The sequence below is a fragment of the Copadichromis virginalis genome, linkage group LG7, assembly GCF_057382275.1.
Source record: "Copadichromis virginalis isolate Kocher_CV1m ecotype Utaka linkage group LG7, C_Virginalis_male_GT1.1, whole genome shotgun sequence".
Lineage (NCBI taxonomy): Eukaryota > Metazoa > Chordata > Actinopteri > Cichliformes > Cichlidae > Copadichromis > Copadichromis virginalis.
In genome coordinates, this window is record NC_140624.1 from 68,468,168 (window position 1) to 68,493,910 (window position 25,743).

Here is a 25,743-nt window from a genome sequence, read left to right on the forward strand (position 1 = left end):
GGATACCTGGAATGCTTAAGTATTTTGTACTTAGTTACCACCCAGCTGTTCTTGGTTTTGTTCTGACATGAATTGAATCAGAGTGAGCCGATGTTCTGAGCACAGACGGTCCAATCCTGACCCAGGTGAGCCTCAGCCCAACAGTCCAAGCAGAGAGGCCTGTAACGCTTCAGGTGAGTCACAGCCAGCGAATCACAACTGCCTGCTGTCGGTTTGCTTCATCCACACAGGAAGTGGCCCTCTGTGAAAAGACGTTTCTGTGGTGTGTGTTGGTAATCGTAAATGTAAAAACAGAAATGTTAACCAATTGTTTTTGAACTAATTCTAGTTCATAGAGTCCAGTTTGATGTGAGCGGCAAATATTTGATCTCTTTAAATATTTCACAGCAAACCCAGTAAGGCTGCACAGTTGGAGGCGATACCTGCGCTGCATGCACGTCATTGTTTACATCATGAAGGTACCAGTGTTGGGACTAAGGCGTTATTAAGTAACGCGTTACAGTAACTACGTTATTATTGTGGTAAGTAGCACGGTAACTAGTTATTATGCCAAAACCAGGAACGCGTTACTCGTTACTGGGATTTAGATAGGCACGTTATTCGTTCGTGTGGTGGCTGTCGCGGAGCTTCCACAGATTCAATAACATTAGCAAGTGGTGGAGGCAGCAGGTGGAGGAGGGAAAGGGGAGACAGGAGGAGAGACCCGAGGCGGCCGCCGGTCCGAGTGTGAACTGAACTTCAGGTAAGAGGTTATGACCTGCAGTCTCTCTGGGTCAGATATGAACCAAGTTTAGGTGGAGTTTATTTTAGCTGTGCTGACTTTTTCGTACTGCGTGCTAGCTAGCATGACAGGGTTTCTATACAGCTGGGTGGTGCTATGTTACTGATGTTGAACTTTATTTTGTTCATAAGATTAATTATTAGAGTTGCCAACCGTCCCGTAAAAAACAGAATCGTCTGGTATTCAGAGAAAATATTACGCGTTTCTTATTGAGGTGAAAAGGAACAGTTTGTCCCGTAATTCAGCTACAATGAAAAAGACAAAGCTGCAGTTATTCTGTGTCTTTGCTGCACAGCTGCCTCTTCTTCTTTCATTCTCCCCCCTCCCTCTCCTGTTTCTACTTCAATCATGAAACTGATCAATGATCAGCTGATCGGCTTTTCTCTGTTGTTTGTTTATCGCCCACTTTGTGCCAGAAAGAGGAAACCAGCGGATAAACAACAGCAGCACGTTCAAGCTTGATCAGCTGTTGTTAGAATTTATTTAATATTACTTTCTAGTATCAGCTGATGTTTGCTGGAGCCACAGCTGTAAAGCTGCTGGCCATGATATGGTTTGGTTATGTGGTGAGAGGGAAACATGAAGATGAAACCAGGAGATGTCCTTACTGAACCATCAGAGCTGAACAGGTGATGGAGAAACAGGTTTACCTTTCAGGTGACATGAATGAGTTGAAGTTATGAACTGTTTCTGAGAGACAAATAACACCAGGATCCTTTTCTAAGTAGCTGACAGCTGGTAACTGTGCAGGGGCGGGTCTAGCAAAGTGTTGCCAGGGGGCCATGTAGGGCATTAACAGGGAGAGGGGGGCACAAAGAAATACTTTTCTTTCTTATTATCATTTAAAATGTCTCGCTTTTAAAAAAATAATTATCTGAGTCTTACAACAAACGATTGATAGATTGATGCATATATACCATCAGAACAGTGTACATCACTGTCACAACAGGGTTTATTTTCATTCAAAGGCTTTATGATTTTTCCTATAATGGCGGGCCGGTCTCTAGTCAAATTCCCCGGGCCGATTTTTTGTCCCAGTCCAGCCCTGTAAGCAGCTCATCTGCAGTCTGGTGTTACCTACATCTTCCTATTCAGAAGGCAGAATTTCCGAGTTCTGAGTACAATCGAAAGCACCACGACTGCAGTTTTTGTGTTGGATGTAAAAAGCAGGATAGGATAGAATCAGGCGTGGGATTTCTCTCGTGGAAATGTGCACATTATTTTTTTCCTTTCTATTGGTAGGTGGCACAGTGCACTGTGGCAAGTAAGCAAGCTAGAAGACTGACAGTCTGGCTGGGTATCCAGTTACGGAAGCAACACATTAACAAGAGAATTCTGAGTAAAACCAAAGTTACTTTCCCTAGTAACTAGTTACTCTGAAAGTAACGAGTAACTTGAAGTAACTGAGTTACTTTTGATAGAAGTAACTAGTAATGTAACTAAGTTACTAATTTAAAGTAACTTACCCAACACTGGAAGGTACAGCCAATAGAATGAGAGGTGATATTTTGTTTCTAAGAGATGCACTCAGGTCAGGTACATGGAGACCTTATTTGTCTGCAATGATGTTTTGATGAACAGGAATGTAGCACAAAGTAAAGGTGAAAGCAGCCAGCTGTTAGCTTTAATGTTAACAGTTTCATTTATATTTTTATTCTACAAGCTGCACTGAAGTTAGGAGAGAAGAACAATCAATTATAGTTTGCTGCAAATACCTGTATATGTCTCCATCACTAACTGACACAACAAAGGGGACTCTTACCTTGTAGCGTGAGTGTTGTTGGGAAGCACAGCAGTGACACCTTGTGGTGAATAAGTTAATCACCATCACATAGCTGGTTGCCCTCCATCTACAGCAGCACAGCAGCCAGTAGCTGGAGATTCTGAGGCTGACGGTGCACCGGAGCCCTAGCATCCATACGCTGTTCCAGGCAGTGAATGTTCTCATGTTACCTGATGAATCTGTCTGATTGGTTATTATGTGTTATTATTGTGTATCACGCGTGCATATAACAGGTATTACGGTAAATGATACCTGTTGTACCGTAAAGTAAAAGCTATGTTTTTAGGTGTGACGTTAACAATGACAAACATACATATATATACACATACATACACATATGTATATGTATACCATATATTAGAACATTATGATGATGATATTGTTTTATGATGCACTATACTGCTGAGTTAAGAAGAGAATATTGTGTGCAGAGAGTCAGGGCCTTGCTGTTCTGATAGCAGAGGAGACAGAGCACATTCCACAGGAGGTTCACCCCACCACCTTGTTGGGAGCAGGAAAAACAATGAGCCGAGGTCATAACTTGGGCGCCGTGTGAGAGAAAGAATGTGAATGTTTAGGCCTTTACGACTAGGTGTTGCCCATTAGAGGCTATAAGAGCTTGAGTAACACTCCACCAGTTTGAGATTTGCTGTGTCACTCTGCATGCATGTCTCCCCATCCGGAGGGTTTGTGCTCTTAAAGTGTTGAATTGTATGGAATAAAGGATTGTTGATTGAGCATTTATACATCGATTATATACACACACAGACATATATATATATATATATATATATATATATATATGTCTGTGTGTGTATGTATGTATGTATGTATTGTTAAATTCTCCCAATTCTTTTATTTATATATAAATAAAACACCCAGCACGCCCCTGCGGGCGGTTTGTCCTTGAAGCTCGGGTCCTCTACCAGAGGCCTGGGAGCTTGAGGGTCCTGCGCAGTATCTTAGCTGTTCCCAGGACTGCGCTCTTCTGGACAGAGATCTCCGATGTTATTCCCGGGATCTGCTGGAGCCACTCGCCTAGCTTGGGAGTCACCGCACCTAGTGCTCCGATTACCATGGGGACCACCGTTACCTTCACCCTCCACATCCTCTCGAGCTCTTCTCTGAGCCCTTGGTATTTCTCCAGCTTCTCGTGTTCCTTCTTCCTGATATTGCTGTCATTCGGAACCGCTACATCGATCACTACGGCCGTCTGCTTCTGTTTGTCTACCACCACTATGTCCGGTTGGTTAGCCACCACCATTTTGTCTGTATCTGGAAGTCCCACAGGATCTTAGCTCGGTCATTCTCCACCACCCTTGGGGGCATCTCCCATTTTGACCTCGGGACTTCCAGGTTATACTCGGCACAGATGTTTCTGTACAGTATGCCGGCCACTTGGTTATGGCGTTCCATGTATGCCTTGCCTGCTAGCATCTTGCACCCTGCTGTTATGTGCTGGATTGTCTCTGGGGCATCTTTACACAGCCTGCACCTGGGGTCTTGCCTGGTGTGATAGACCCCAGCCTCAATGGATCTTGTGCTCAGAGCTTGTTCTTGTGCTGCCTTGATTAGTGCCTCTGTGCTGTCTTTCAGTCCAGCTTTGTCCAGCCACTGGTAGGATTTCTGGATATCAGCCACCTCCTCTATCTGCCGGTGGTACATACCGTGCAGGGGCCTGTCCTTCCATGATGGTTCCTCGTCTCCCTCCTCTTTCTTGGGTTTCTGCTGCCTGAGGTATTCACTGAGCACTCGGTCAGTTGGGGCCATCTTCCCAATGTATTCTTGGATGTTCGTTGTCTCATCCTGGACTGTGGTGCTGACACTCACCAGTCCCCGGCCCCCTTCCTTCCGCTTAGCGTACAGCCTCAGGGTGCTGGACTTGGGGTGAAACCCTCCATGCATGGTAAGGAGCTTTCTTGTCTTTATGTCAGTGGCTTCTATCTCCTCCTTTGGCCAGCTTATTACCCCAGCAGGGTACCTGATCACGGGCAGGGCGTATGTGTTGATGGCCCGGATCTTGTTCTTACCATTCAGCTGACTCCTCAGGACTTGCCTGACCCTCTGCAGGTACTTGGTGGTTGCAGCCTTTCTAGCGGCCTCTTCATGGTTCCCATTTGCCTGCGGGATCCCCAGGTACTTGTAACTGTCCTCTATGTCGCCTTCTGGTAGTTCAATCCCCTCAGTTCTGACTACCTTCCCTCTCTTTGTTACCATCCGACTACACTTCTCCAGTCCGAACGACATTCCAATGTCATTGCTGTATAGCCTGGTAGTGTGGATGAGTGAATCGATGTCTCGTTCACTCTTGGCATACAGCTTGATGTCATCCATGTACAGGAGGTGGCTGACAACTGCTCCGTTCCGTAGTCGGTATCCGTAGCCAGTCTTGTTAATGATCTCACTGAGGGGGTTCAGGCCTATGCAGAACAGCAGTGGGGACAGAGCATCTCCTTGGTAGATCCCGCACTTGATGGTAACTTGTGCTATGGGCTTGGAGTTGGCCTCTAGTGTTGTACGCCACATCCCCATTGAGTTCCTGATGAAGGCTCTTAGGGTCCCATTGATCTTGTACAATTCTAGGCATTCCAGTATCCAGCTGTGGGGCATTGAGTCATAGGCCTTCTTGTAATCAATCCAGGCAGTGCACAGGTTGGTCAGTCTGGTCTTGCAGTCTCGGCTGATTGTTCTGTCTACCAGTAGCTGGTGTTTTGCACCTCTGGTATTCTTGCCAATTCCTTTCTGTGTCCCGCTCATGTATTGACCCATGTGCCTGTTCATCTTAGCCGATATGATGCCTGACAGGAGCTTCCATGTAGTACTGAGGCAGGTTATTGGTCGGTAGTTGGAGGGGACCGGTCCCTTCTTGGGGTCCTTGGGGATCAGGACCGTCCGGCCTTCAGTTAGCCATTCCGGGTGTCTTTCGTTAACTAGCAGCTGGTTCATTTGTGCTGCCAGACGCTCGTGGAGTGCAGTTAGCTTCTTCAGCCAGTAGGCGTGAACCATGTCGGGCCCTGGTGCTGTCCAACTCTTCATACTGGAGACCCTTTCTTGGATATCTGCCACTGTGATGGTTACTGGACCCTGTTCAGGGAGGTCGCTGTGGTCTGCCCTCAGATCCTCTAGCCACTGAGCATTGCCGTTATGGGTTGTATCCTTCTCCCATATGCTCTTCTAGTATTGCTCCGTCTCCAGCCTTGGTGGTGCTGTTCTCTTATTGTTCCCTTGCCACTGAGAGTACACCTTTGCTGGTTCTGTGGAGAACAGCTGGTTTATTCTCCTGCCTTCTATCTCTCTGGTGTACCTCCTCAAGCGGCTGGCCAAGGCTGTGAGTCTTTGCTTGGCAGTTTCCAAGGCCTCAGGTATGGACAGCTTGCTGTATTTCTTAGGCACCTTATTTGTCGCACCTTTCTGCAACTCCGTTAGTTGGCTAACCTCCCTCCGTGCTACTTTGATCTTGCCCTCTAGCCTCCTTCTCCATGGAGGGTACTGCCCCTTGTGGCTGTTCAACTTGTAGCCAAGCATCTCACTGATCCCGTATTGTAGATCAGCTTGTTAGTGTCGGTAATCGTGGTTGTAGGTATTGCCCGTAGTGCTGCATTAACATCATCTAGCAGACCTTCTGAGGGTACTTCACGTAATCTTGGTAACCGGCTACGGGGGATCCAGGTTTCAAGCTTGGCCATGATCCTATTTTTCAGGTCAGTTCCTCTCGCACTCAACGATCCTTCTCCTATCGCACTTGGGGCTATGTACCCAATCTCGGGTGGGGGTGATGATATCTCCCCCCTGACCTGGCGTCCTGACTCCTCCTTGCCGTAGCATTTGTGTTGTACCTCGTCAATCTCTAGCTGTGAGAGCAGTCCCTTCTTTCGAATGTTGGAACACTGAGCTACTAGTTGTTTCGCCGTCATTGTGGATGTTGGGTATCGAAGAATCCATAGGTCCCTCATCCTATTCATGTAGCCCCTTCCGCCGGGGTTACTTGCGTAGTAGCATTCCAACAACGCCCTGTTTTCGTCCCTTGCCCACCGATGCCTTCTTGTTCCAGTACCCCAATTTATTTTTACCAGTGAAACCAATATAACATCTCCACATTCACAAATATACATTTCTGACATTCAAAAACAAAACAAATCAGCGACCAATATAGCCACCTTTCTTTGCAAGGACACTCAAAAGCCTGCCATCCATGGATTCTGTCAGTGTTTTGATCTGTTCACCATCAACATTGTGTGCAGCAGCAACCACAGCCTCCCAGACACTGTTCAGAGAGGTGTACTGTTTTCCCTCCTTTAAATCTCACATTTGATGATGGACCACAGGTTCTCAATGGGGTTCAGATCAGGTGAACAAGGAGGCCATGTCATTAGTTTGTCTTCTTTTATACCCTTTCTTGCCAGCCATGCTGTGGAGTACTTGGACGCATGTGATGGAGCATTGTCCTGCATGACAATCATGTTTTTCTTGAAGGATGCAGACTTCTTCCTGTACCACTGCTTGAAGAAGGTGTCTTCCAGAAACTGGCAGTAGGACTGGGAGTTGAGCTTGACTCCATCCTCAACCCGAAAAGGCCCCACAAGCTCATCTTTGATGATACTCGGCCCTGAAAATCTTAGAAATATGGTATCTAACCAGATTCTTACCCTGGATGGCATTACCTTGGCCTCCAGTAACACTGTGAGGAACCTTGGAGTCATTTTTTTATTGGGCGACCGTGGCTCAGGGGGTTGGGAATCGCATCTGTAACCGGAAGGTCGCCGGTTCGATCCCTGGGCTCTCTGTCCTGGTCGTTGTGTCCCTGGGCAAGACACTTTACCCTACATGCCTACTGGTGTTGGCCAGAGGGGCCGATGGCGCGATATGGCAGCCTCGCTTCTGTCAGTCTGCCCCAGGGCAGCTGTGGCTACAACTGTAGCTTGCTTCCACCAGTGTATGAATGTGAGAGTGAATGAATAGTGGTATTGTAAAGCGCTTTGGGTGCCTTGAAAAGCGCTATATAAATCCAATCCATTATTTTTTACCAGGACATGTCCTTCAACGCACATATTAAACAAATATGTAAGACTGCTTTCTTCCATTTGTGCAACATCTCTAAAATTAGAAATATCCTGTCTCAGAGTGACGCTGAAAAACTAGTTCATGCATTTATTACTTCCAGGCTGGACGACTGTAATTCATTATTATCAGGAAGTCCAAAAAACTCGCTGAAAAGCCTTCAACTAATCCAAAATGCTGCAGCAAGAGTCCTGACAGGGACTAGAAAGAGAGAGCAGATTTCCCCTTCATTGGCTTCCTGTTAAATCCAGAATTGAATTCAAAATCCTGCTCCTCACATACAAGGTCTTAAATAATCAGGCCCCATCTTATCTTAATGACCTTGTAGTACCATATCACCCTATTAGAGCACTTCGCTCTCGCTCTGCAGGCCTACTTGTTGTTCCTAGAGTATTTAAAAGTAGAATGGGAGGCAGAGCCTTCAGTTTTCAGGCCCCTCTTCTGTGGAACCAGCTTCCAGTTTGGATTCAGGAGACAGACACTATCTCTACTTTCAAGATTAGGCTTCAAACTTTCCTTTTTGCTAAAGCATATAGTTAGGGCTGGACCAGGTGACCCTGAATCCTCCCTTAGTTATGCTGCAATAGACGTAGACTGCCGGGGGATTCCCATGATGCATTGAGTTTTTCCTTTCCAGTCACCTTTCTCACTCACTATGTATTAACAGACCTCTCTGCATTGAATCATATCTGTTATTAATCTCTGTCTCTCTTCCACAGCATGTCTTTTATCCTGTCTTCCTTCTCTCACCCCAACCGGTCGCAGCAGATGGCCGCCCCTCCCTGAGCCTGGTTCTGCCGGAGGTTTCTTCCTGTTAAAAGGGAGTTTTTCCTTCCCACTGTCGCCAAAGTGCTGCTCATAGGGGGTCATATGATTGTTGGGTTTTTCTCTGTATCTATGAAGCGCCTTGAGGCGACTTTTGTTGTGATTTGGCGCTATATAAATAAAATTGAATTGAATTGAATTGAATACCAGCCCAAACCAGTACTCCACCTCCACCTTGCTGGCGTCTGAGTCGGACTGGAGCTCTCTGCCCTTTACCAATCCAGCCAGGGGCCCATCCATCTGGCCCATCAAGACTCACTCTCATTTCATCAGTCCATAAAACCTTAGAAAAACCAGTCTTGAGATATTTCTTGGCCCAGTCTTGACGTTTCAGCTTGTGTGTCTTGTTCAGTGGTGGTCGTCTTTCAGCCTTTCTTACCTTGGCCATGTCTCTGAGTATTGCACACCTTGTGCTTTTGGGCACTCCAGTGATGTTGCAGCTCTGAAATATGGCCAAACTGGTGGCAAGTGGCATCTTGGCAGCTGCACGCTTGACTTTTCTCAGTTCATGGGCAGTTATTTTGCGCCTTGGTTTTTCCACACGCTTCTTGCGACCCTGTTGACTATTTTGAATGAAACGCTTGATTGTTCGATGATCACGCTTCAGAAGCTTTGCAATTTTGAGACTGCTGCATCCCTCTGCAAGATATCTCACTATTTTTGACTTTTCTGAGCCTGTCAAGTCCTTCTTTTGACCCATTTTGCCAAAGGAAAGGACGTTGCCTAATAATTATGCACACCTGATATAGGGTGTTGATGTCATTAGACCACACCCCTTCTCATTTTTTGAGATGCACATCACCTAATATGCTTAATTGGTAGTAGGCTTTCGAGCCTATACAGCTTGGAGTAAGACAACATGCATGAAGAGGATGATGTGGGCAAAATACTCATTTGCCTAATAATTCTGCACTCCCTGTATATATATATACATACACGTATATATATGTATATATGTATGTTAGCGTGGGCTGCAATGCGTTAGCACGGTTAGCTCATTAACGCGTTAGTGCCATGTAGCCCCACGCACGGGGCGATCCGCGATAACTCGCTAAGGCAGATTTGCCGTGTTAATGCGGTTATGGCGTTAGCATCATTTTAACGAGATTAACGCTGACAGCACAAGTTTTTACAAAAGTCTGCAAGGTCAGCAGACATGGGGACATTTGTGTGCGGACTGAATTATAGCACGTTCGCATGAAGACAGGAATTACATCAAGGGTTTCTACTTCTGCTCCACTAGAGTAGCTTTGCATGAATCACAGTTCAAATATGTTTTAGCTCCTCCCCTTTTACAGCCAACCTACCTTTACATCAACTGTGTGCCTCAGATACCAGAGATTTCACCTGTGTGTGTGTGTGTGTGTGTGTGTGTGTGTGTGTGTGTGTGTGTGAAGATCAGCGTGCTGTGTCCAGAAGAGGCAGCAGCTCAGGAGCAGTCGGGACAGGTGACAGAGTGTCTGAAGATCAAACTGGAAGACTGTAAGATGGTAAATGAGCTCGCTGCTGCCTTCACTGACCTCTCAGGGTGTAGTGAAACCCAGCTTTATAATTTAAAATGTTTTAGAGAACTACCTGAGGCTGCTCGGCTGGCATGTACAGTGGCTTGCAAAAGTATTTGGCCCCCTTGAACTTTCCCACATTTTGTCACATTACAGCCACAAACATGAATCAATATTATTGGAATTCCACGTGAAAGACCAACACAAAGTGGTGCACACGTGAGAAGTGGAACGAAAATCATACATGATTCCAAACATTTTTTACAAATAAATAACTGCAAAGTGGGGTGTGCGTAATTATTCAGCCCCTGAGTCGATACTTTGTAGAACCAGCTTTTGCTGCAGTTACAGCTGCCAGTCTTTTAGGGTCTGTCTCTACCAGCTTTGCACATCTACAGACTGAAATCTTTGCCCATTCTTCTTTGTAAAACAGCTCCAGCTCAGTCAGATTAGATGGGCAGCGTTTGTGAACAGCAGTTTTCAGATCTTGCCACAGATTCTGGATTGGATTTAGATCTGGACTTTGACTGGGCCAGTCTAACACATGGATGTGTTTTGTTTTAAACCATCCCATTGTTTCCTGGCTTTATGTTCAGGGTCGTTGTCCTGCTGGAAGCTGAACCTCCGCCCCAGTCTCAAGTCTTTTGCAGACTCCAAGAGGTTTTCTTCCAAGATTGCCCTGTATTTGGCTCCATCCATCTTCCCATCAACTCTGACCAGCTTCCCTGTCCCTGCTGAAGAGAAGCCCCCCCAGAGCATGATGCTGCCACCACCATATCTGACAGTGGGGATGGTGTGTTCAGAGTGATGTGCAGTGTTAGTTTTCCACACACAGCGTTTTGCATTTTGGTCTCATCTGACCAGAGCAGCTTCTTCCACATGTTTGCTGTGTCCCCACATGGCTTGGGGCAAACTGCAAACGGGACTTCTTCTGGTTTTCTGTTAACAATGGCTTTCTTCTTGCCACTCTTCCATAAAGGCCAACTTTGTGCAGTGCACGACTAATAGTTGTCCTGTGGACAGATTCCCCCACCTGAGCTGTAGATCTCTGCAGCTCGTCCAGAGTCACCATGGGCCTCTTGGCTGCATTTCTGATCAGCGCTCTCCTTGTTCGGCCTGTGAGTTTAGGTGGACGGCCTTGTCTTGGTAGGTTTACAGTTGTGCCATACTCCTTCCATTTCTGAATGATGGCTTGAACAGTGCTCCGTGGGATGTTCAAGGCTTGGGAAATCTTTTTGTAGCCTAAGCCTGCTTTAAATTTCTCAATAATTTTATCCTTGACCTGTCTGGGGTGTTCTTTGGACTTCATGGTGTTGTTGCTCCCAATATTCTCCTCTGAGGCCATCACAGAGCAGTTGTGGAGCTGTTTTGCAAAGAAGAATGCGCAAGGATTTCAGTCTGTAGATGTGCAAAGCTGGTAGAGACATACTGTAAGTGTCACAGAAATGGCTTATGTATAAAGAAGTTTAATAGATGGTTCCAGCAGTTAAAATGTTCTTGATTGTACACTTCTGTGGTCAATATTGTAAAGGTGTGTTTATCTTGTATAGGAGACATGTTTATCTTGTCACAAAGAACAAGTTGTTACACCGCTATTATTGCGAGGTTTGGGCGTGATAATATAGGGTCGAGCCACGATCGCCCCATATATAAATATATATATAGTCGACCTTAATCTTGCAGAGAATCTGATGATTTTGTGGATAATTAAAGTCAGTCATATATCCACAAACACAAAAAGCTGAAAGTCAGTGATGCTGCTCGGTTTGCAGTCCTGAATATCACGGCACAAGCAGGATCCACTGCACTGTTAATGTGAGCTGTGTTATATTGCTGCCTCTGTTCGGTGGTGTCGAGCCAAACGGACTTTAACGTGTGTTTGAACGAGCTGACGGTTCACTCGTTAAGCTGAAAGAAAGATGCTTTAATCACAGCAGTCACACATGTGTCCACTGCACCATCTGGAACTCTTCTTGTTTACACTCGTAATAACACAAACACTAAATCCTGCTTCTCTGTGCTGTTGTGTAGCAGTGTGTACACCTGAGACTGCCACCTGTCTGTCTGTCCTGCACTCTCTCTCTGTTTCTTTCTCTCTGATTGTGGAATAAAAGTATGAACGTGTGTTTATAAGTTACACTTGTGTTTGAATCCTGCAGCTTATCACACATTTGATGTCCATGTGTGACGACTGCAAGTGTCCAGAGTGAGGACAGAATGAGGGACCCACTGCTGCACATCATCTGTGAGGCTTTGCACCCCTGATGATCCACCAGGACAAACTCGGCAGTGTGTGAGGAAGAGGAGGAGGAAGAGCCAGCAGCAGCTGACAGATGGAGAGAATAGACAGACTGTTCCCTGTTTGTGAAGGACTGCTAGGAAAGTTTAACAGAACTGTCTGTGCTGAATCAGTCTTATTAGGTAATGTTCACATAATGTGATCATCCCAGTGTTTCCAGTGTGGGAGAAAGTACTCAGGGCCTTCAAGTTACACACTATGAAAGGCAGCAACAAGTTTAATGTTCAGAAACCTAAAGTCTGTATCAGCAGCAGAATGGAGCTAAAATAAATGTTGGTTTCAGTTCTATGAAGCTTTGAGGATTTTGGATCAGTAGCTGCTGTGTTTGTTGCATCATATTGCTGTAACTGTTTATATGCTTTATATATTCTGAGCTAAGTTGATCTATAGTGTTACATCATATTCTATAAGGATGTTATGTGTTTGTAGACTTTCTGCCCAGTTTGACCCATTTAGCAGACGTCAGCCTGTTTAAGGCTCTGATATCTATTCTGTGTGACTTACAGCAGTTATGACATGGTCTGATTTTCTCACCCAATAAAGGAATATTTCATATATCAGTCTACTCTTCATTCTATCAGACACAGTTATCACAGCTCGTACATTTGCTTTATACACATATGTAAGCATTGAGCCAAATGTAATAATGCCAACGTATTAAACGAACAATATTTGTCTCTTATATATAACACATCTGTATACACACTGTCACAGATACTCGTCTTTGAGTGAAGATTTAAGGTGATAGGACATATAAACAACTGTTCAAGCTCACTGCTGTAATATATCATAATAATCTGACTATAACTTTAATATTGGCCATATTATATTTACATTACCACAGTGAGATGACTTTAGTCTCATGACCAACATCAGCTAATTGTTATTTACTAGCTAATCTTAAATGACTGTTCAGCACAGGAATGAAGCCCAACAATCATGTTTTACGGTCCTTTGGTCTCAAATGAACAAAACATGTTCTCCTTCGTTTCTGTCACACAAAGCTGTATGACACGTTTCTCGCGGTTAGTATCATGGTTGCTAGGCAACCTGAGCAGCGCGACGAAGGCAAGACCGTCCTATTTCACAAGCCTCTCACTTCCGCACTTCTCATACTTATAGTACGCACCGTGCGTAGTGCGCGTACTTCAAGCGTGCAGACCCTGAATTGGGACACAGCCTAGTGGTGCCGAGCTGGCGCACCGAGTAGTTCCTGTTACCTGCTGTTTGTCTGTTTTTACAGGTAAGCTGGGTTCCAAATAATACATATGTGATAGACAACAGTAGCAATCGAAAAGCTAGAGAGCCAGTTCACGAGTTTAAGGGTTGATAGCGACGAACCACCACCAGCTGTTGCTAAAAGCACCTTTGTTAGCTAGCAAAGTATTTACAAATAGTTCTCCCGTTCATTGATCTGAGCATGCGCAGAATGATCCACAGCGCTCCTTTGATCTTCTCGAACGATCATCGTGACGTCACGGCGACATCACAATGATCCTTTGAGAAGATCAAAGGATCATTGTTTTGTCACAGCGACATCGCATTCTCTGCCACGCCCACCGAGTCTATAAATAGGAGCTCGTTCAACAGTTTACAGCAGAAAGAGACAGTTGTTTGAGACACAGCTACCCTTTGACACCCTTGAGCCTTAAACCTTTACAAAAATGTCACAGGCAAGAGCAGATCCGTTAGACCAACTGAACCGTACGAGAGACGAACTCCGTCATCAAAACAAACAGCTCAGGAAAGAAAACGCACGACTCACCAAAGAACTCGCACGAGTGACTGAAATGTGCATAGACTTCAGTCACGATGTCACACGACACACTCAAGAAAACACACGACTCGGTCGAGAAAACACACAACTCGGTGAAGAAAACGCACAACTCGAGCTAGAAAACGCACAACTCGAGCTAGAAAACGCACAACTCAGTGAAAACCACATAGAACTCAGTAAAGAACACATAGAACTCAGTAACAATGTCACACGACACATTCAAAAAAACACACGACTCTGTCGAGAAAACACACAACTCAGGCAAGAGATGGCAGAACTCAGACAAACTGTGGAAAATCTTCAGCGCCCAGCGGTACGGGAACAAGAGTGAGGTGTCCATACCACCTCAGGCGGGATTCGAGCATCTTTTGAACTCGAGCCACAGTCCACCGACCTGTCATAAATACGCTGTGCTCTCCTTTATGTTTGATTCAATTTTGCCCCTCACCCCCCAACCAGTCATGGCAGAAGACCGCCCCTCCCTGAGCCTGGTTCTGCCAGAGGTTTCTTCCTGTTAAAAGGGAGTTTTTCCTCTCCACCGTTGCCAGAGTGCTTGCTCATAGGGGATCATTTGATTGTTGGGGCTGAATTTTTGGATTTCATTTAATTGGCTTAAACTGAAAAATCTAAAAATTCATGTGAGGGCTTCACATAGTGGAGAGCACTACATTTGCTAACTGCTCTTTGTTTATTTGTAGATTTTGTAGTTCTTCCTACTACAAAAACTACAAATGAAAACAAGGCAGTTAGCAGCAAATGAAAATAAATAAAACACTTAAAAAAAATCTGCTACTGCTCTGTGTGTTTACTTCAGTGAACACTTGTATGTTTTTGTGTTAGAAGATTATAGATTGTCCAAAATGTCCTACAGCCTGCCAGAGTACGAAATGAGGATAAAACAGGAAGTTTGACAGCAGTGAGTTCCTGCAGCGACCTCTCGTTTCTCTCCTCAGTGCTGCATGTTCGTGAACGTGAGCCTGGACGCGAAGGACGCGGTGAAAACTCTGAGCGCTGCAGTTCGGCTCCACCATACGGCAGGTGTCGCTCAGCAAAGCGATGCAGAAAAACAACAGAAACACCAAATAGGACAGATGTTTCAGGCACGAGACGTCCCTGGGCTTTCTGAGGGGACAACAACAACAATAATAATAACAATGTGCAGTAAAACATACACTCATTCTTTTCATTTATTAAGTTCCTGTGTTGTGTTGTTTGTGTTGTGCGTAGTGCCGACGCGGGACAGTTTGCAATTGTGTAGTGCTGTTGTTCCAAGTGTGACTGTGCAATGACAATAAAGAGTCTCTCGTCTCATCTTGACGATGAGCTCGTCCACCACAGCACTGAATCCAGCTCAGTTACAAGTTACAAAAGAAAATCATTTTTACTCGAGTACTAAAATTCATATTCAAGAAAACGCATGTTTCAGCTTCATTGCACAAGGCAGAGCAATTACGTTTCAGCGGACATCATGGCGTCCGCGTGTCCAGCTGTGGAGAGGACTCTTCTTTTGCCTTTCTTATCTTTACTAAGTAGAGACGTACAGGAAATAGTTGAGAGGGAAAGGGCCGGACTCAAACCCGTGCCGCTGCGTTCCAGCCATGTGGCATGTGGTCACCATGAGCTGAGCTCAGCCGACGTCAGAGACGCCTTTGAGTCAAACGTATGACACGTGTCCGTCTGTGGTCCTAGCTGCTGCCTCCTCGCTCCTTCAGCAGCTACTTGAGGACACTGGACTGTTTCAGCGCTCTCAGGTTAGAGATGTCCTCCGCGCTGACCGGGATCTCCTCGCCGCGATGCTCCTCGTCACCGTCGCCTTCCTCGCTGTCAGAGAGCGTGCACAGGAGAGCGTCGTTCTCGTACGTGGGGAAGTAATACCTGCGGAGCGAGACGACGTTTAGTGCTCAGGCTCAAATTAGTCCCAAAAAGGACGCCATTTTCATCAGCTGATAAAAATACTCCAAATGAAGTGTAAACATCTGTGGCGTTGACCACGTTCATCAGCAGCTGTACGCCAGCTTTAAAGCCCGCGCTCTCATTGGTTAATTCTGCAGGCGCTTCCTTAAACCTACTGCGGCTGGTCCCAGGCGGACATCTCTGGCAGTTTCATCACGTGACCTTCAGCCGCGATGTGACGCAGGGCGTCCGCCCGGCAGTCGAACATCCGCGTGCAGCCGTAGCAGCGGCTCTGATGGATCTGCCGCCGGATGAAGTTCACCAGTTTGACCTGCTGGTAGAACTTGAGGTCTGAGGGAGGACAGAACATTAGAAACACTCAGAAGGAAGAAATAGAAGCAAACTGCGCTCGAATTACCACGGCGATTTCACCCACTGAGCTCGGTCTTAAGGAGGTGGAGGTCGAAGCCGTGAGCCTCCTGCAAACACAAAACAGAAAGATGTCAGGGTCACGCACGCGACGCCCGTTACAGACTTCATAAATAACAAAACCAGAAAGCAGAGAGAAACTTTTCTGCCTCTCAGGTAAACTCGTCACTCGTGAGCACAAACTTAGAGTCACGTTTGGGAAACTGGTTCTGACTTTAAACCAGAACGTTTAATCAACGACAAAATCGGACTGCAGTCGACGTCCAATCCTAGATTTATTTATTGTTCACGAGTGTTAAGTCTAATTGTTGAATGTTGTCATCGTGTTTCTTAAATTTGTACGGTCTGAGTTCAACCTATAGGATCAAGACGTTCCTTTGTCTCTGACCTCTCCAGCCACTCTGTGCTGGGGGAGCTTTTATTGCAGATGCATCCTGACAGATCTGTTTCTTCTGTTGTGAGCTTCCTGCTTTTATGACACACACACACACACACACACACACACACACACACACACACACACACACACACACACACACACACACACACACACACACACACACGTCTTAGAACCATTGGGGGGTTTTACAGTGGGAGGTGCTTGTGTTGTATTGTGTATTGTAACTGCCATGTCAATAAATAGCTACGGGGGAAGCTGCTCTTTGAAGGACTTCGGGCCTGAGACAGGACAGGGGCGTGGGCTCCAAGAGCTGGTTCTTGACCAAAGACTTCCCTCGTTAGCGAGTGAAAAACCGGTTGAAGATGTTCTGTTATGTCTTGTTTCCTTCATGATGAATAAGTCTCTAAACTAGCGGGGCCTGTGGAAACAGACCCAACAACGAGGAAACATTTTTATTTGCTCGTTAAAGTTTTGACAATCATGTATTTATTTGGAAACTTTTCAAAATAAAAGGCGCTTCATTTTAAAAGCTCTTCAGCTTCGGTCCGTCTGTGTGTGAGGGCACTTTCTGAGTAAAATCCATGTTTTGTGCGAACGATGAATTCATATGTTTGCAGAGACCTCAGGAAGCAGATCGTTTCCTGTTAGTGTGCACTGTCTCCGTTCTCCCAGAAGCCTTTGCAGAATCGTTTCAGGGATGAAAAGCAGAAAACGATATTTTCCTTCTCTGAAACTTCTACGTTCCCGTACCTTCATATGCGCGTAGATCTGCTCCAACGTCTCCGATTGGTGATCACAGAACAGACACACTGCAGAGACCGGATGAGCCTGCCAGTCCGACCAATCACTGCGGACGATACAGAGATGAAACGAGCAGACTGAAAGCATTCACACAGGATCAGAGGAGGACTAGGAAGTGGACTTGATTGAAACTTTTGCATCCAGGCTGACACAGTAAATAAGAATATTATCAGGACGGACAATCCAAGGTTCAGTATCTTGGTTCAGGCTCAGACATGTCACTGAATGATGTTTATGGAATTATGCGTAAAAAGCAGCTTTTTGGGGGTTGGATCATAAGAGATGACTACAGGAAGCAAAGAAGCTTTTAGTCACATGATTTCAGGAAGCTCTACCTTCTGTCTGCTTTAATCTAACACACGTGAGGTTTCCAGGACTGATGGGAATCCCGCGGCGCGTTACCTGTTTCCCGTGAACTCTTCGCTGCAGAACATGCAGAGACGATGGAAGCTGCTGTCGTCTCGCTCCTTCTGCTGCTGCTCCAGGACCTCCTCCTGTGGGAGCACAGAAGAAGAGCTCAGAGGAATTCTTCAGAAAACTACCTCAGAGTGCTCAGATATTTAAAGTGCAGAGGTTACAACGACACAAAGCGTGTCAAATCACTCAAATCTGCAATTTTTCTGATTTTTCCTGATTTTCAGACTTTGCCTCAAAACAAAGTTTAAAAGAAACGAAACTTCCAGCAGCACAAGATTCACTCAGGATGCTCCGAGTGTCACGTCTCCTCACCAGTCGTTTCTGCTGCAGCTTCTCTCGGAGGACTCTGTCTTCTGGAAGGACGTCACACAGCAGGAAGTAGTCCTCCTGCTTCTCTGTCAGGTCAGCGAGGAAGAAGAGTTTTTAATGAGTCATTAATCAGAGCTGGAGGAAGTGTACGTGGTTCACTTTGAAAGGTCAGGTCCTCTGTGGGTTTGAGTGAACTCACCGACTGGGCCCGTGGAGTTGGTTTTGATGACGCTGCAGAAATCTGTGAGCGGCTGCTCGAGGAATCTGCCCTTCCAGTACAGCAAGTACCTGATGGAGGAAACTCGTCAGTAAAAACCGACTCACAGCCAGGTTTACCGGCGCACAGAAACACTTCGTCACGGTTCATAAAAGCAGCACACTAGCAGGCGTGGACATGCTGGACTTGTTGTATATATTTATACTTGTAAGGTAAGGGTTTCCCCCCATCACCCCAAATAATTACAGGAAGTCTTTGGTGAAATGATCGAGTTCCAAATGCTAAAAACATCCAAACGTGTTCCCGAGAGTTAAACGAGTGAGCCGGAGCATGTGTGGCTCGTACTTTGGGACGTCTGCGATGAGTTTGACGTCGGCGATGACAAGCTTGTGCTCCATCAGCAGGTGTCTGAGGAGGACGTCTTTCTGCGGCGGTCGGACGGACTCAGAGCAGAACAGGCAGACCAGCGGCTCGGAGCCGGGACATTGAACACCGGGAGGGCTGGAGATGTCAGCCGGCTGATCGGGGAAACACACCTGCTCCAGAATGCTGTCCTTACCTGAGAAAGCAGAAGAGAGACTACACCTTATATACCACACACACTCTACTCCAGACCAGGTGAGTCAAAACCAAGCGGAAGCGAGAATGTACAGCCTGGCATGAAGAAGCATTTCCCTCTGATCTACAAAAATCTGTCTGTATACAATTATTTTCATCACCCGTGGGGACAAAACTATGATCTAAAAGTAAAAAAATAAATAAATTAATGAATTAAATAACTCATTAATCGAACTCAGACTTTACACGCTGTTAAATCCTGAATAAACTTCACAGCTGTCAGACTCAGTACTGACTGAATATACAGATTGCTGTATAATCACAGTTAGCAGCCCAGCTATTTCCTAGCCTGCTAGCTTAGCCGGGCGGGTTCCCGCCTGCTTTTCTGATTTTTTTTAGCCTTTTTTCTGCTGATTGTGGATTCCCACAGACTCGGAGAGTCACCGACACCCAAACCTTTGCACGCAGACCACCAGATATCAGCATTAAAGCCGCGGACACGTTTAAAAGGTCACACTTACCGTCTTTACTCGGCTCGCTGGCGGCCATGTCTGGTGTCACGTGGTGCAAATAACACAAATCGAACCAATCGGAGGCCGTAAAATGCCAACGAAGCGCCTTCGCGGACCCCCGGTAAAACACGAATTAGAAAAGGTGCATTCAAGTGGTTCAAGGAAATATAAAAACTCAAGTTTCGATAGCTGAAGGTTAATTAATGTGAATGAAGTTGACTAACATGTAACGTTGGACGTTGTTGCATATATATAGCAAAGAATATAAATCACATGAACACTCAGATCCTCAAGATATAGCTGAGCGTGTTCTCTGAACATGAAAGTTTAGTGTTCATAAATCCCCATTTATTAACATTACATTAGCATATGTGTCCTCCCCTCTATTACAAATTTTTAAATGAAACGTTATTTGTGAATGTGTACCATGTGTACAGGTGTAAGGCTCCCTAAAATAAAAGTCTGAAAATAACATTTGAGTTTCTGTACAGGGGGGCACAAGAAGGCTGGATATGGTGCAAATTCTTAAATAAATGACCCAAGTTTTATACGTGAAGTCAGTTTTAAGGTGGAGTGGCTGCTGATGACACACAGCTTGGATTCGGGAATTCACTGGAAGCACGTTGTGGTCAAAGACCACTGGGGGGCACAAACAGCTCAGTGTTCATCCTGCAGTCTGACTCACTCTGTTATTCTCAAAAAAAAAAAAAAAAAAAACTATAGATAAAAGCAATGACAGCAATACTGCAGAAATAATAAACCGTTCTCCCTTTAAGCACAGAATGAAAATATGAAAACACACTGTCAGCTGTTTTTTTTAAATATTGCAAATACATACATGATGTGATGTCATGCCATGGTGATAATCTCATATATGACACGTTATTATGACTCTGTAATCACCGAAAAGTGCTCACAGTCAGTCTTTGTGACTGCAGTTTGTTAGTCCAGCATAAAGAACAAAGTATTTCACAAACACTTTTAACCAGTATATAAAAAAATATTTTGAGTTTTAAAAGTTCATGTTCACTGGCGCACACACTACCAGACACTCCTTCTCCATGCTTCATGGTGGGAACCATGCATGTAGAGACCATTGTTCACCTTTGTGGAACCAAAGATCTCAAATTTGGACTCATCACACCAAAGCACAGATGGTCTAATGTCCATTCCCTGTGTTTCTTGGCCCAAACTAATCTCCTCTGCTTGCTATTTGACCATAAAGGCCTGATTCACACAGTCTCCTCTGAACAGCTGATGTAGAGTGTGTCTGTTACTGGAGCTCTATGTGGCATTTATCTGCGCTCTGATCTGAGTAGCTGTTAACTTGTGATTTCTGAGGCTGGTGGATGAATGTATCCTCAGCAGCAGAGGGGACTCTGGCTCTTGCTTTCCTGGGGCGGTCCTCGTGTGAGCCAGTTTCTTTGTAGCGCTTTATGGTTTTTGTGAAGTTTTTGCAATTTCCTGGATTGACTGACCTTCAGTTCTTAAAGAAATGACAGACTGTTGTTTCCTTCGCTGATTGGTTCTTGCCATAATATGAATTCTAACAGTTGTCAAATAGAGCTGTCAGCTGTGTACTAGGCCTGCACAATAAATAAAAAATTTATTGTCATCGCAATATCAGCCTGTGCGATGGGCCCATTGCAAAAGACGGCGCAAACCGCGATAATTGGGTACCTTAAAATGTTTACGCACGTGCTTTAAAGAATTTGCCAATCAAAGAAACCCCTTTACACATTTGACCAGTCGAACAGAGCCCTTCACGGCATTAACCAATCAAATGGATTAGAGGCCCGCCTCCTATGTAGGTGGGGAGCGAACAACGCTGCAGCGACGAGTCGGAGTTGTAATGGCTGAGAGCGAGACGCATGACGAGAACGCTACTGACTATGAACTCGTGGCTAAAAAATAGTACCTCGCTTATTTGGAGGTACTTTGGATTTGGTAAAGACGACGTTCTCCAAACACAGGTGCTCTGCAAAACTTGCCGAACACTCGTGGCAACCACCAGAGGAAACACGACTCCACCATCATCTTCAACACGACCACAGAGAACTGTTTGAAGAGTTCCAGAAAGACAGGGCTAGCTAATGTTGCTAATGTTAAGACAAAGAGCCCCGCAGTCCAACGGCCGTCTCTGTATCCGAGTTTTTAAAGTGGAACTCCTTATGAGAAAACGTGGAAGCGCTACAAAGAAATAACAGAGGCCATTACACATTTTTTGACAAAGACATGATGCTTATAAATACAGTTAGCAGGGAGGGCTTCACCAGTCTGATACATAAAGTGGACCGGAGATACCGCATCCCCTCAGGAAACTACTTTTCCCATGTCGCCATTCCACAAATGTACGAAACATGCCGCAAGACTAGGGTGGGTTTTAATAATCGATTCATCGATTAATATCGATTCTGGCTTGGATAACGTGATATCGATTCATTAAAATCCTGAATTGATTTTTTTAATATAAATGTATTTTGCCCGAAATTCCAGAATCTCAGGTGAAACTTCACAAAATTTTGACAACCACCAAACATTTAAAACAGTGAATGAGAGCAGGAACACAGATTCTGCACAGAGACGTAAACACAAAGCGCCGACGGATCAGGATCAGTGAGATGTGACTTTCTCACCCGACGGCACGGACACGCTCGGGGCTGAAAGCCGACAGCTCGCTGATTCTGATGTTTCGGCGGGTCCGCGCTTTGTGTTCACGCCGTTTTTGCACAGATTCTAAAGCTGTTAGTTTGATCTCTCTCCAAACAATATTGACCGAACCAGCAGCAAAAGAAGATCCAAACGCTTCACATAAACATCGTCATGGATTCACTCTGACTGTTGCTGTTTTGCTTCCACCAGGATAAAATCACACTTCATGCACAGCTCTCTCTCTCTCTCTGTACTTCAAGAACAGTTTCCCGTCTGTCCCCGAAATCTGTTTTCTGCATTATTTGCTTGGTTGTTACGCACAAGTCTACCGTTGTTTACAGCCTGTCGGCCGATGTTTTTTTTTACTTACTTCCAAAGAGAAAACCTAATTTCTGCCGTTCAACAGGCTTCTGAACAAATGTAAACTTTTTAAAATGATGCAAAACGCTGTCTCTAATAAAACCGCTGTAACTTCAGAGGCAATGTTCATAAGCTGGTTAATGGTTTTCTTTCGTTTTTGATGTACTGCAGAATATTTTTATAAAATCCAGGCCAGGAAAACCACCTTCATGTGTTTCTGTGTTTTATCTTCAGCTACTTTGACACAAAGGCCTCTGCTGTGACGCTCACACCTGTGATAAAGTCTTGCGTGTGTCAGCTTCCTTTTTATAGATACAAAAATATGTAAATGTACTGATCTGAATTATAATCTGACTGAGGCAAAATTTCCCAGATTTAAATCGAATCGAATCAAATTGAATCGAATCGTGTATCGAATCGATTCAGGACCTTGTGAATCGGATTCGAATCGATTCTAGAAATCATGGACGATACCCAGCCCTACACAAGACCGTCACATTTGAACTGAGCCAAGCTGAAAACTACGCTACAGACCTATGATCAAGTCGTACAACGGAGCCATATATGAGTTTCACAGTGCTCTTCCTCACCGAAGACTTTGAACTGAAAACACGGTGTCTAGAGACTGTGTGTTTTCCAAACTCTCACACTAGTGAAAATATAGCCCGTGTATTACGTGAGGTGCTGGCCAGCTGGGATCTTAAAGAAGACCCAAAAATTTTTATGGGGGCAATGTTTCAATGTTAAAGTGCACTTTGTTGTTACACTGCTAATACGGCAGCTTTCTTTAAATAAAACTGTTGCAGTAAAACGTAAATTATGTATTCGGGGTTTTTTGTTTGTTTTGCTATTTATTTTATCGTAAGTCATATCGTTATCGCAATATTGATCGCAGTTATCGCACATCGCAGGGTTTCCTAATATCGTGCAGCCCTACTGCGTGCCAACCTGACTTCTAGTCCCAACCAGATTCAGAAGGCAAGAAATTCCAGGATTCCAGCTTTGGAGTTAACACACCTGTGAAGTGAAACCATGTCAGGTGACTACAGCATGAAGCTCGCTGAGAGAAGGCCGAGGGTTTAATTCCATGTGTTCATCCATAGTTTTGATGCCTCCAGTGAAAATCTGTAAATAGTCATTAAAATAAAGAAGAACCAAATATAAATATTATATATTTGTGATTGTTATTTACGTTTTTGCATATTTCAGTACTTATTTTTGAGAATTTCTTGTTCTATTAATTGTAGTTATTTGTAATGTTTTACTCGTTGTTTGGTAGCATGCTGCAATACTGAGACCTGAGAATGTCACGGTCTGTGTGGCAGACTGTGGGGGAGAAAGGACCTAAATGCTGGACTCTGTGCAGTAAACAGTGCGTTGATTTACAGTGAAGTAAATGTAACACACAACAAATCTCCAGTGCGCTCCCACGACTCCCGTGTCGCGCCTTCTCCCAAGTGTCTGTATTCTGCTCCCGAGTCTCCGCACTCTCCGTGCAAAAACAAAATCCTCTAGCAAACAGAGCCCCTAATCCCAACGGTTTCAAAGTCCGACCGCACGTCCAGCAGCGCTGTCAAAACAGTCCCCAAAAAACTGAAAAAATCAACCGCAGTTCTGCCACAGTTTTGGCAGCCGGCCCGATGGACGGTGACGGCAGGAAAACAGCTCGAGCGGCCTGCCACAGGTCTGGCAGCTGTGGCATAGCAGTTCTGGTGGCCGGCCAGTGATCTGATGACAGCCTTGTAGTAGGTCCAGCCACGTAAGAGCTCCGATGGCCCATGGCGAAGCACTGCAGGTGGTTTGTGACACGCAGGCCGTGCTGGTGTGGCAGCTGCAGGCAGTGGAAATGATGGTGGTGTAGCAGCCACTGGGGGTAGATTGGACGGTGATGCAGCAGCAACAGGTAGGTAAAGTGATGGTGGCGTGGTTATGGCAGGCGGTTGAGCAGGTGAGGTCTCCAACATCATAGACACAGGAACAGCAGCACAATGCAGAAACAAACACATATCATATATAACAAGAGTCATAAATGCTCATGGACCCTGGGTCGCTCAGACCCAGGTCCTGGACAGAGAATCTGTTTTTCATTCATATCATGTCAAATGGCTGAATGACAGTGAAGCTGAGTCTGAGCTCTCTTCTGCTTTAGTCATTTGTGGCACAAATTTAAAAAGTTTCTGGAAACATCCCTCAGAGGTTTTGGTCCATGTTGACATGACATCATCACACAGCTGCTCCAGATCCATGATGTGAATTTCCTGTTCAACCAAATTACATTCAACTCAGTTCACTTTTATTTATACAGCAAAAACAACAACAGTTGCCTCCAGGTACTTTATATTGTAGAGTAAGAACCTTATGATAATAAAGAGACAAAAGAGAAACTCCAACAATGACATGTGAGCAGCACTTTGGCGACAGTGGGAAGGAAAAACTTCCTTTTAACAGGAAGAAACCTCCAGCAGAACCAGGCTCAGGGAGGGGCGGGGCCATCTGCTGTGATTGGTTGGGGTGAGAGAAGGAAGACAGGATAAAGACATGCTGTGGAAGAGAGACAGAGGTTAATAACAGATATGATTCAGTGTAGAGAGGTCTGTTAATACATAGTGAGTGAAGAAGAAAAACTCAATGCATCATGGGAATCCCCGGCAGCCTACGTCTATTGCAGCATAACTAAGGGAGGATTCAGGGTCACCTGGTCCAGCCCTAACTATATGCTTTAGCAAAAAGGAAAGTTTGAAGCCTAATCTTGAAATTAGAGATAGCGTCTGTCTCCTGAATCCAAACTGGAAGCTGGTTCCACAGAAGAGGGGCCTGAAAACTGAAGGCTCTGCCTCCCATTCTACTGTTAAATACTCTAGGAACAACAAGTAGGCCTGCAGAGCGAGAGCGAAGTGCTCTAATAGGGTGATATGGTGCTGTGGGGTCATACATACTAAGTATGATTTAGTCTGATGCTTGCAGTGTTAGTGCAAACAAAATGGAAGGAAACAATAATCAAAGCAATCTGGATTCTTCCAGCAGTGTCACTAACACAGATGTAGTGATGGACAGGTGTGACACAGATGTTTCTGATGCCCCTCGTGGTTCTGTCAGGACATCATTAGAGTGACATGAAAACCTTCAGATGTTATGATGTTACTCTTTCAAACCCTTTCACCACCCTCTCT

The 25,743-nt window shown here is 45.1% G+C and overlaps 1 protein-coding gene and 2 long non-coding RNA genes across 5 annotated transcripts in view; 1 reads left to right on the forward strand and 2 right to left on the reverse strand.

Annotated features, from left to right (window-relative positions):
• The first annotated feature begins 108 nt into the window (after nucleotides 1-108).
• Nucleotides 109-15,362, forward strand: LOC146706711 (uncharacterized). 3 transcript variants are annotated; one of them, XR_014921609.1, is made up of 3 exons: nucleotides 109-173; nucleotides 9,845-9,937; nucleotides 12,109-15,362. It is a non-coding gene; the product is annotated as an uncharacterized LOC146706711 (long non-coding RNA). The 3 variants fall into 3 exon arrangements; XR_014921610.1 differs by lacking the exon at nucleotides 9,845-9,937; XR_014921608.1 differs by lacking the exon at nucleotides 109-173 and having other exon boundaries at nucleotides 9,725-9,937.
• LOC146706712 (uncharacterized) overlaps nucleotides 13,498-25,743 on the reverse strand; it is a 36,559-nt gene continuing 24,313 nt past the window's right edge. The window contains exon 2 of the long non-coding RNA XR_014921613.1: nucleotides 13,498-13,895. This is a non-coding gene — a long non-coding RNA (uncharacterized LOC146706712). The remainder of the gene's footprint in view (nucleotides 13,896-25,743) is intronic.
• LOC146706713 (zinc finger protein 277-like) lies at nucleotides 14,567-20,239 on the reverse strand. Its single transcript, XM_085464928.1, has 9 exons — nucleotides 19,571-20,239; nucleotides 18,837-19,050; nucleotides 18,474-18,562; nucleotides 18,278-18,360; nucleotides 17,951-18,042; nucleotides 17,498-17,594; nucleotides 16,355-16,397; nucleotides 16,095-16,269; nucleotides 14,567-15,900 (listed from the first exon to the last, which is right to left on the reverse strand). Exons 1-9 carry the CDS (start codon nucleotides 19,596-19,598, stop codon nucleotides 15,741-15,743), a joined length of 981 nt encoding a protein of 326 aa, XP_085321054.1. The 5' UTR covers nucleotides 19,599-20,239; the 3' UTR covers nucleotides 14,567-15,740.